This window comes from Entelurus aequoreus, linkage group LG17 (genome assembly GCF_033978785.1).
Source record: "Entelurus aequoreus isolate RoL-2023_Sb linkage group LG17, RoL_Eaeq_v1.1, whole genome shotgun sequence".
NCBI lineage: Eukaryota > Metazoa > Chordata > Actinopteri > Syngnathiformes > Syngnathidae > Entelurus > Entelurus aequoreus.
In genome coordinates this window covers 26,007,735-26,020,794 of record NC_084747.1, presented here as the reverse complement: position 1 = coordinate 26,020,794, position 13,060 = coordinate 26,007,735, and the positions used below count along the sequence as shown (strand labels likewise).

At 35.7% G+C, this 13,060-nt stretch overlaps 1 protein-coding gene across 1 annotated transcript in view; it reads right to left on the bottom strand.

Annotated features, from left to right (window-relative positions):
• The window catches only part of apba1a (amyloid beta (A4) precursor protein-binding, family A, member 1a), a 45,723-nt gene that overhangs the window by 17,221 nt on the left and 15,442 nt on the right, over window positions 1-13,060 (bottom strand). Inside the window, exons 3-7 of the mRNA XM_062025384.1 lie at window positions 8,826-8,924; window positions 8,698-8,737; window positions 3,259-3,404; window positions 2,470-2,502; window positions 1,551-1,637 (exon numbers count right to left, since the gene is read on the bottom strand). Of these exons, the coding sequence (XP_061881368.1) occupies window positions 1,551-1,637; window positions 2,470-2,502; window positions 3,259-3,404; window positions 8,698-8,737; window positions 8,826-8,924 (405 nt within the window). The remainder of the gene's footprint in view (window positions 1-1,550; window positions 1,638-2,469; window positions 2,503-3,258; window positions 3,405-8,697; window positions 8,738-8,825; window positions 8,925-13,060) is intronic.

Genomic DNA, 13,060 nt, shown 5'->3' with positions numbered 1-13,060 from the left:
TCCGAATCGCTCTCGCTGCTGGTGTAAACAATGGGGAAATGTGAGGAGCCTTTCAACTTGCGACGTCACGCTACTTCCGGTACAGGCAAGGCTTTTTTTATCAACGACCAAAAGTTGCGAACTTTATCGTCAATGTTCTCTACTAAATCCTTTCAGCAAAAATATGGCAATATCGCGAAATGATCAAGTATGACACAAAGAATGGATCTGCTATCCCCGTTTAAATAAATAAAAATAATTTCAGTAGGCCTTTAAGACTTAGTAAATAGTAAATATGTAGGACTTAGTGAATAGTAAATATGTAAAACGTAGTAACTAATAATATGTAACCCTTACTAAATATGTAATATGTAGGATTTAGTAAATAGTAAATATTTAAGACTTAGTAAATATGTAATACTTTGTAAATAATATGTAAGCCTTAGTAAATACTGTATGTAAGACTTAGTAAATAATAATGTTCGCCGTAGTCAATGTGTAAGATGTAGTACATAATAAATATGTAAGACTTTGTAAATATGTAAGACTTAGTAAATAATTATGTTAACCCTAGTCAATGTGTAAGATTTTGTAAATAATAAATATGTAAGACTTAGTAAATATGTAAGCCTTAGTAATATGCTAAACTTATTCAAAGTGTAAGACTTAGTAAATAGTAAACATGTAAGACTTAGTAAATATGTAAGATTTGGTAAATAATAAATATGTAGGAGCTAGTAAACATGTAAGACTTAGTAAATAATATGTAAGACTTAGTAAATAGTATGTTACACTTAGTCAATGTGTAAGACTTAGTAAATAATAAATATGTAAGACTTAGTAAATATGTAATATGTAAAACTTAGTAAATATGTAAGACTTAGTAAATAGTAAATATGTAAGGCTTAGTAAATATGTAAGACTTAGTAAATATGTAAGACTTAGTAAATAATAAATATGTAAGACTTAGTAAATTGTAAATATGTAAGTCTTAGTAAATATGTAAGACTTAGTAAATAATAAACATGTAAGTCTTAGTAAATAGTAAATATGTAAGACTTAGTAAATAATAAATATGTTAGACTTAGTAAATAATAAATATGTAAGACAGTAAATATGTGAAAATGTAAGACTTAGTAAATAGTAAATATATATGCCTTAGTAAAGAGTAAACATGCAAGACTTAGTAAATATGGAAGACTTAGTAAATAATAAACATGTAAGACTTAGTAAATAGTAAATACATATGCCTTAGTAAAGAGTAAACATGCAAGACTTAGTAAATGTAAGACTTAGTAAATAATAAATATGTAAGACTTAGTAAATAGTAAATACGTAAGCCTATATGTAAGATGTAAGACTTATTATACATAAACATTAATATAATTAATTATACGTATTTAGGAGTTTAAGAGTACCTGGGAGTATGCATTAGGTACTATAATTATACTTTAAGTGTGTAAAAGTACCTGGGAGTCAGCATCAAGTACTTTAATTATATTTTAAGAGTGTAAAAGTACCTGGGAGTCAGCATTAAGTACTTTAATTATATTTTTAGAGTGTAAAAGTACCTGGGAGTCAGCATTAAGTACTTTTATTCTCTGGGTGGAGATGAAGAGATCAACCTCCGTCATTGGCTGGCCTTCATCCTCAGGGACCTAAACACACACACGTACACATTAGTACTACACAAATGTACACATTAGTACAACACACGTACACATTAGTACTACACACAGATACAAAATAGTACTACACTCGTACACTTTAATACTACACACAGATACATAATAGTACTACACACGTACACTTCAATACTACATGCGTACACATTAGTACCACACACACTTACACATTAGTACTACACACCCACACAAATGTACACGTTAGTACTAAACAAACATGTATAAACTGGTAATACACACATGTACACATTAAACATTAGTGCTACACAAACGTACACATTTGTACTACACACACATGTACACACTAGTACTACACGCATGTACACGTTAAACATTAGTGCTACACACACATACACATTAATGCTACACTCACGTACACATTAGTTCTACACACATGTACACTTTAATAGTACACGTACACGTACACATTTGTATTACACACACGTAAACAATATTACTAAACACACAAATGTACACTTTAGTACTAAACACTCGGACACTTTAGTACTACACACAAGTACACGTTAGTACTAAACACACATAAACATGAGTACTACACACACACATATGTGCAGGTTAGTACTAAACAAACATGTATAAACTAGTAATACACACATGTACACACTAAACATTAGTACTACACACACACGTACAAATTAGTACTACACACATGTAAATATGAGTACTACACACACACGCACACATTAGTACTAAACAAACATATGAACACACTAGTACTACACTCATGTACACGAGTACCACACACAGGTACACATGTACACATTAGTAAGTCAAAGTACTGCACCTTCTTTCTGTTCTGAGATCCTTTGTGAGCCGTCTGGCAGACATGCAATAAAATAAAACACACAATCATTGCTTAAAACACTAAAATACATTTTCCACACACTATCTTGGCCGGGGGAACATACTGAATGTTAATGTGTATGTATGTGTATCGTGACTCGTATGTGTACACTAGGGTTGTCCCAATACCAATAATTTGGTACCGGTACCAAAATGTATATCGATACATTTCCAAATAAAGGGAACTACAAAATGTTTTAATATTGGCTTTATTCTAACAGAAAATCTTACAATACAATAAACACATGTTTCCTATTGCACTCTAAGAACAATTTTAGAAGGTTAAAATATAAATTAAAAGGCATTAAACACATTGTGTTTTTCTTGTTGCACTCAAAGAACAATGTACAATTTCCCATATTACATATAGTACGCCATAATCAATGATTAGATTAGAATATAATAAAAAGCTTTATTTAGATTATATTAAATGCTTCATGGTTTATGGTTCCCACTCCTGGTATGTGCCTCAAGAAAAACACAATTATTATTAAGTACTAAAAACAAAACTATGGATAAATGTACACAGATAAGCCATGTAGCAGGTAAAACACACTTTTGTTAAATGATTCTCATTTGCTGTGACATGCACTGTGAGCTGGAAGGTCTTCTATGGACAGGTGTGTGTCTTTCCTAATCAAGTCCGATCAGTTGAATGTAAAGGGGTCTGAATACTTTCCGAAGGTACATATATCTGCATACATATACATAAGTACTAGTGTGTACTTACCTTGATGCGGGTGACCGCCTCTTGGGCTTGCATCATGCGGACGTTCTTGGACGGGGTCTTGTCTGACAGCAGCTGAGTAGATCCCAGGTAGTTGGCGGCAAAGATGATCCCATCGATCAGGTCTTCTGGGTCACACGGGCCTGGCACTGATGATGGCAACACAGTGAAACTGGACAAAGCTTCTTTACCTCGTATTTGAAGACACACGGACCATGTAAAGAACCATGTAGCTCAGTCATGTAGGAATGCAGACTCATCAGAAAATGCATTTTTAGTATAAATGCTCCTTTACCTTAACTGTGGATGGTTACCTGAAAGCTGAGGGTTGTTATACGTCACTGATCAGATCAATAATACGTCATTGATCAGGTCAATAATACGTCATTGATCAGGTCAATAATACGTCATTGATCAGGTCAATAATACGTCATTGATCAGGTCAATAATATGTCATTGATCAGATCAATAATAAGTAATTGATCAGGTCAATAATACGTCACTGATCAGGTCAATAATACGTCAGTGATCAGGTCAATAATACGTCATTGATCATGTCAATAATTGCCTAAGTGTGAATGTGGAGTGAATAAATGATGGGTTCTTACTTTTTTGTGAGTGCTTAGTGAGTATGTAGTCGATAGAAAAGCACTATATAAATCGAATTCATTATTATTATTATCTTTATTATGATTATTATGTCATTGATCAGATCAAAATTACCTCATTGATCAGATCAATAATACGCCATTGCTCAAGTCAATAATACGTCATTAATTAGATCAATAACATGTCATTGATCAGATCAATAACACGTAATTGATCAGGTCAATAATACGTCATTAATTAAATCAATAACCCGTCATTAACCAGATCAATAACCTGTCATTGATTACATCAATACTACGTCATTGATCAGATCAATAATACGTCATTGCTCAAGTCAATATTACGTCATTAATCATGTCAATAATACATTATTGATCAGATCAATAATACGTCATTGATCATGACAATAATACGTTATTGATCAGATCAATAATACGTCATTGATCAGGTCAATAATACGTCATTAATTAAAACAATAGCCCGTCATTAAACAGATCAATAACCCGTCATTGATCAGATCAATAATACATCATTGATCATGTCAAGGGTGATGGGTCAAATGCAGAGAATAATTTCGCCACACCTGGTGTGCGTGTGACAATCATTAGTACTTTAACTTTAACCAATGATACGACATTGATCAGATCAATAATACATCACTGATCAGATCAATAATACGACATTGATTAGATCAATAATACGTCAATAATTAGAACAATAACGCGTCAATCAGATCAATAATACTCAATTCATCGGATCAATAATACGTCACTAACCATGTCAATAATACGTCATTGATCAGATCAATATCACGACATTGAGCAGATCAATATTACGACATTGATCAGAACAATAATACGTCATTGATCAGGTTAATAACCCGTCATTGATCAGATCAATAACCCGTCATTGATCAAATCAACAACCCGTCATTAACTAGATCATTAACCCGTCATTGATCAGATCAATAACCCGTCATTGAGTAGATAAATAACCTGTCATTGATCAGATCAATAATACGTCATTGATCAGGTCAATAATACGACATTGATCAGATCAATAATACGACATTGATCAGATCAATAATACATCATTGATCAGATCAATGATACGTCAATAATTATATCAAATAACAGGTCATTAACCAGATCAATAATACCTAATTGATCATGTCAATATTACGACATTGATCGGATCAATATTACGACATTGATCAGATCAATAATGCGTCAATAATTAGACCAATAACCCGTCATTGATCAGATCAATAACCCGTCATTGATTACATCAATAATCCGTCATTGATCAGATCAATAACCCCTCATTGATTAGATCAATAACCCGTTATTGTATCAGATCAATAACCCGTCATTGATCAGATCAATAACCCGTCAGTCTAAAGATGAGTGAGGAGACTGACTGGTGGTCTCCCTGGCAAATTGAACTTCAAAATAAAAGCTGATGGTATTTTAGAAAAACACATTTTTTTCACCAAATAAATGACATGTGTTCAAGTCAAATATTTGAACATCTTCCTGTATGACATTTCCACAGTAAAAGTTGCATTTGCGTCCAAATATTCAACACTTTTTGAAGTTATTCCAAATAATGCAAACAAGTAATAACCTGTGATTATTCATGATTAATCCAAATCCCATTAAAAATAAACCATTTGATAGCACTTGATATAATATACATTCAATCATAGCTACCATTATTAGCTGAACTGATAAACCGCTATGATTAGCTGACAACCCGCCAAGCTAGTGCGTGTGTGTTTTGTAAGGCAAGTTCATGTAATTATGTGCTAAAAGCCGTAAGAGAGCAGCTATAATGCCTATGATATATAAATTGGTGTGTATACCCTGTGTGAGTGTGTGTATATATATATATATATATATATGTATATATACATTCAAATATAACATTATAATATAATGCTATACCTTATTTCACGGACTATAAGGCGCACTCAAAATCTTTTTTTTTCTTCTCAAAACTCGACAGTGCGCCTTGTGTAAGGACTAAGTTTGGTTGCGCTTACCCACCTCAAAGCTATTTTACCAGTAGATGGCAGTCAAACATAAGAGATAAGTGTAGGCTGCACTATGATGGCAATATGACTCAAGTAAACAACACCAACATTTTCTATGTTCCATTGAAAATATAGAATATTACAAACGGCGCTCAAAAATCTATCAAAATGTTTTAGTACGACTTTGGTTTTCACGGCCAGGGCGCATTCCAATGCACCCTCATCTGTGCACTCCAAGAGCGCACCTGCGCGTGTCAGTCCTGCTTTAGCCGGCAGCTGCAGTCAATCAGCACAGCACAGAACTTTCCTCCAGAAGGTCTTATATTTGTCCATGTGATGTCAGATGAAACAGAAATTGAGCTGTTTGGCCACAATACCCAGCAATATGTTTGGAGGAGAAAAGGTGAGGTCTTTAATCCCAGGAACACTATGCCTACCGTCAAGCATGGTGGTGGTAGTATTATGCTCTGGGCCTGTTTTGCTGCCAATGGAACTGGTGCTTTAAATGGGACAATGAAAAAGGAGGATTACCTCCAAATTCTTCAGGACAACCTATAATCATCAGCCCGGAGGTTGGGTCTTGGGCGCAGTTGGGTGTTCCAACAGGACAATGACCCCAAACACACGTCAAAAGTGAGTAAGGAATGGCTAAATCAGGCTAGAATGAAGGTTTTAGAACGGCCTTCCCAAAGTCCTTACTTAAACGTGTGGACAATGCTGAAGAAACAAGTCCATGTCAGAAAACCAACACATTTAGCTGAACTGCACCAATTTTGTCAAGAGGAGTGGTCAAAAATTCAAGCAGAAACTTGTGGATGGCTACCAAAAGCACCTTATTGCAGTGAAACTTGCCAAGGGACATGTAAGCAAATATTAACATTGCTGTATGTATACTTTTGACCCAGCACATTTGCTCACATTTTCAGTAGACCCATAATAAATTCATAAAAGAACCAAACTTCATGATTTTTTTTTGTGACCAACAAGTATGTGCTCCAATCACTCTATCACAAAAAAATAAGAGTTGTAGAAATTATTGGAAACTCAAGACAGCCATGACATTATGTTCTTTACAAGTGTATGTAAACTTTTGATCGCGACTGTACATGTTTGACACTATATATAGTATTGAATTAAACATACTTTTATATACATGTTTGACACTATATATAGTATAAAATTAAACATACTTTTATATACATGTTTGACACTATATATAGTATAGAATTAAACACACTTTTATATGCATGTTTGACACTATACTGTATATACCGGTAGTATAGAATTACACATACTTTTATATACTTGTTTGACACTACATATAGTATATAATTACACATAATTTATATACATATTTGACACTATACAGTATGTTGTATATAATTACACATACTTTTTTATACGTTTGACACTATATATGCTATATAATTACACATACATTTATATACATGTTTGACACTATATATAGTATAAAATTACACATACTTTTATATACTTGTTTGACACTACATATACCTGTAGTATATAATTACACAAACGTTATATACATGTTTGATACTATATCTAGTATATAATTACACATACTTTGATATACTTGTTTGATACTATATATAGTATAGAATTACACATATTTTTATATACGTTTTTGACACTATATGTAGTATATAGTTACACATACTTTTTATACGTTTGACACTATATATGCTATATAATTACACATACTTTTATATACATGTTTGACACTATATGTAGTATATAATTACATACTTTTATATACATGTTTGACACTATATATAGTATAAAATTACACATACTTTTATATACTTGTTTGACACTACATATAGTATATAATTACACATACTTTATATACATGTTTGATACTATATCTAGTATAGAATTACACATACTTTTATATACTTGTTTGACACTATACATAGTATAGAATTACACAAACTTTTATATACATGTTTGATACTATACGTAGTATATAATTACACATACTTTTTTATAAGTTTGACACTATATATGCTATATAATTACACATGTTTTAAATACATACTTGAAACTATATATAGTATGAAATTACACATATTGTTATATACTTGTTTGACACTACATATAGTATATAATTACACATACTTTATATACATGTTTGATACTATATATTGTATATAATTACACATACTATTATATACATGTTTGACACTATATATAGTATATAATTATACATATACTGTTTATACATCCATCCATCCATTTTCTACCGCTTGTCCCTTTTGGGGTCGCGGGGGGTGCTGGAGCCTATCTCAGCTGCATAGTGGTAGAAAAATGGATGGATGGATGGATGGATATATACATGGATAAAAATGCTTGGAATGTAAGTTCTCAACCTGTAGGCATCCACTAAAAGTTTGCAAACAGACCCTTTTGCATAAACTGTAAATAGTTATGAATAATAATAATTTAAAAGTGTGATTAATCAGATTTTTTTTTTTTTTAATATATGTATGTGGCACTGATAATAAAAATGGATTATATTGATTACAGATCGATATCGTTGAATGGCCTCAAAGGGCATGATATCGGTCAGAAAGAGCAGAGAGGTTTGGATTACACAATGAAGTCAGTCCAAGCTAAAGTACGACTTTGTAACTTGCTGTCACACACACACACACACACACTTTGAAGACACACTCAAAGATCATCAACGTTCTAAAGGAAAACCTCTCATTACAAAATGACGTGCAGCATTCCACACAGATCTGACATAAATCTGTGGGATCTTTGACCACACTCACCTTCAACATACGTGGGGAACGATGCAAGACTTCTTCTGCACTACAAACAAACAAACAAACATGAAAGTATAAGCACTGAGTCCAGCAAGTACTTAAAAGGTCAAATATGACCAAGAGAGTGAGGCCACCTCTTTATTGGACGCAGACGCTTCCAAGCTGTCATCGGCCAGCAGAAGTCTGCTGGATGATTCTGCTCCGCAAGGAGAAGGAGACCCAGAACCAGGAGACTGAAGAGGAATAACTATGTGTTAAAAACACTTTACAGTAGAACATGTGTGGGGTTAGTATGTTTTCCCTGAGACCGCGTGGGTTCTCTCCAAGTTCTCAAAGACATGCACCTGGTAGGATAGGATGATTGACAACACTGCATTAAAGTGAAATAAAGTGTTACATAAAGACTTATGTTTGGTACTAGGATAGGCTGATTGACAACACAACATGAAAGTAAAATAAATTGTTACATGAAGACTTATGTTTGGTACTAGGATAGCCTGATTGACAACGCTAGATAAAGTGTTACATAAAGACTTATGTTTGGTACTAGGATAGTCTGATTGACAACACTACATTAAAGTGAAATAAATTGTTACATAAAGACTTATGTTTGGTACTAGGATAGGCTGATTGACAACACTACATTAAAGTAAAATAAATTGTTACATAAAGACTTACATTTGGTACTACGATAGGCTGATTGACAACACTGCATTAAAGTAAAATAAATTGTTAAATAAAGACATTTGGTACTAGGACATACTTGCCAACCTTGAGACCTCCGAATTCGGGAGATTGGGGGGGGGGGGGGGGGGGCGTGGTTAAGAGGGGAGGATATTCATATAAATATATATATATATATATATATATATATATATATATATATATATATATGAAATACTTGACTTTCGGTGAATTCTAGCTATATATACATATATTTATTTTATTATATATATATATATATATATATATATATATATATATATATATATATATATATATATATATATATATATATATATATATATATATATATATATATATATATATATATATAAATAAAAAAATAAAATAAATACTTGAATTTCAGTGTTCATTTATTTACACATATACACACACATAACACTCATCTACTCATTGTTGTACTTGAAAGTGCAATGCTTTGCAGCCAGAAGCACAGCTTGCTGCTTACTAAAAAAAAAAAAACACTTACCTTTCACTATTTGAGTAGCCTTTGTTCTGCCATTTGCGTACTGGCGAGCGACCTCTGAATCCGGGAACATATCCTTCACGGATTTGTTGAAGACATTCGCAAATGAGAACGGGATGTTGCCTCCAGCTATCAGCATAGACATCTTTGTCTCTGCATAAGTTACACCCTCGGGTCTCCATTTAGCGAGGTGGCCCATAATACTGGGCTGTGCTGCGCTGCCGCCACCTTGTGCTTCGCTGACCGTTCATGAGTGAGTATATCCGTTCGGCCACCGTGTTCAATGGAGAAGTCTGTTCTACAAAATTTACAGGCAGCATACCCCTTCCCCTTCGAACTGTCTTGGATAAACTGAAATTCTTGTTTCCATTCGTTTTGGAACTTACAAGCGTATTTCTTCATCTTACTTGTCGTCGGCGTCGCCATGGCTGTATTTTCCTCGTTCTTCTGCTTTGTCTCTTTGTTGTGTGCGCAGTTGTGCACTCTCTGAAAGCCGTAGATGTTATAACGTGATTGGGCAGGCACGCTGTTTATATCGTGGGAAAGCGAACGTGAAAACAGGCTGTCGACACGTCACTCAGGTCCGAATGGAGCTGGAGGGGGCGTGGCCTCCAGCTCCGGCTGGAAATCGGGAGATTTTCGGGAGAATATTTGTCCCGGGAGGTTTTCGGGAGAGGCGCTGAAATTCGGGGGTCTCCCGGAAAATTCGGGATGGTTGGCAAGTTTGTACTAGGATAGGCTGATTGATAACACTACATTAAAAGTGAAATAAATTGTTAAATAAAGACTTACGTTTGGTACTAGGATAATCTGATTGACAACACTACATTAAAGTGAAATAAATTGTTAAATAAAGACCTACATTTGGTACTAGGATAGGCTGATTTACAACACTACAATATGGCGACACTAGTGTGTGAATACTTGTCTATCTGTGTTGGTCCTGCCATGAGGTAGCAGGACCCCGAGAGGGACAAGTGGTAGAAAATGGATGGATGGCAAACAGCTCATATGACGGCAGAGAACAGGTTTGCATTGAAAAATACTCTTCAAAGACTTGCAGCATTTTGGACCACCTGTAATCAAGGTGCAGTTGACGCCAACAGTGCAAGGTGACACCAAAACTACGCAAGCAATCATTTTAACGGATCAACACACTCTCCAACCTCTTCTTCGCCATGTTGCTCGGTCTCTCTGGCTTGGCCTTCTTCAAGCTTCTCCACCTGATAAATCCAAAAGTTCTCCATGACTGTCAATAATGCTACACACGCTGCGGAGAGTCCAGCTTTTATAAGCCAGAACCAGGACAACGCAGCGAGTCTGCTCTCAGGTGACACTCAGGTATCATGTCCTCCAGGATCAAATGTCAGTCTTTCTTTGTTTTTTACCTTCCCCAGCTTGACTTTTAGCTTGATGTCCGTGTGTCCAAAATGTGAACTCATGTGCGCCATGACAACAGAATACATTTTGTTCGAAGTATAAAGTGATAGATGATGATGTTTATCTTCTCAACTATCTGTCATCCAGTCATTAGATCCTCAATCAATTATTCAGCGTGTATACCCGCGTTAACCTTTCCATCCCTCACTCCGACAATGTGGGCGTGCGTGTGTCAGGGAGTGTGTGTGTGAGTGTGCAGATGAATTTCCACATACTTGAGTAGGATTGTGAACATGTTAAGTAGTTTAGTAAAAAAAGACACAAAGTCATACTTTTGCATGCAAGTGTCATAGCTTATTTACCAAGGAGTTGTTTGTAATATTAGGACCATCAGTGCTAAATATTATTAACTTATCACTTTCCTTTCAAAAAAGCAGTTCTTCATCCTTTGCTTAAAATAAGTTACCTGCTGCCCACTGCTCCCCTCACCTCCCAAAGGGTAAACAAGGGGATGGGTCAAATGCACAAGACAAATTTCACCCCACCTAGTGTGTGTGTGACCATCATTGGTACTTTAACTTTAACTTAATGGCAAAGACTACTTCCTGCATACTTAGTTTACACACTATTGGGGCGGTATAGCTCGGTTGGTAGAGTGGCCGCGCCAGCAACTTGAGGGCTCCAGGTTCGATCCCCGCTTCCGTCATCCTAGTCACTACCGTTGTGTCCTTGGGCAAGACACTTTACCCACCTGTTCCCAGTTAAATGTGACTTAGATGTTGGGTTTCACTATGTAAAGCGCTTTGAGTCACTAGAGAAAAAGCGCTATATAAATATAATTCACTTCACTTCACTTCACTCCATCCTGACCTCATGGTAAACTACCGGCCGATGTTGCACCTCTTATTTATCTCTAAAATCCTAGGAAAGTTGTTGCACAGCAGCTAAATGAATCGTCGTCGGCATCCTTCCGTCTCGGGAGACGATAGGGTAGATCCAAAAGGGGGGTGGGGTGTCTTAACGGCAACGACCTCTTTAGTGGACCTCTCCAGTGGATCTACATGGCCTGGGCATGGTACTATGGAGGGCAAGCAGTTGTCTCTCTGCGTGGCTGGTGGATCCAAGGGAGTGACGAGTGTCGATACAGCTTGGCACCAGCGACACCGCAGGATTTGCCCAAATGACGCTACAACGTCAAAATGCCTTCAGGACTACGGCTCCTGATTTGCTGTCGGGGTTTACTCCCTTTGCCTTACCCTCGAGTGGGTTGACCGCAAGGCAGCGGTGGTTTTGAGATTGGAGATTTCCTTCTCCTAGATGGGCTGCCCTACCAGGTTTACGAGCCCCCATCTGCCCGAATGCGGCAGATAGCACGGGGGTACATTATACCCGTGGCGGTATAAGCCCAACCTGACTTAGCAGCTAAATGAATACTTAGCGTGTAACTATCTTTGTGAAGCCTTCCAGTCAGAGTTCAGGGCAAATCACTCTACTGATTTGTTGCTAACTATGGATGCTGATGCGTCATCCATGTTGCTGCTACTTGACCTTAGCGCTGCTTTCCATACCGTCGATCATAACATTTAATAATAATGTATCAAAACACGTATTGGTATGTCAGACTTAGGCTTTTCTTGATTTAATATGGGAGTATTAAAATACTTCTGAGCACTAAGTTACTGCTAAAACATTAACCTTTATTTACAGCGAGTGAGGAAAATTCCATTATTCTTAGCATCAACACCAACACGAGTGTGAGTGGCTGTAAGGTGCCGTCAC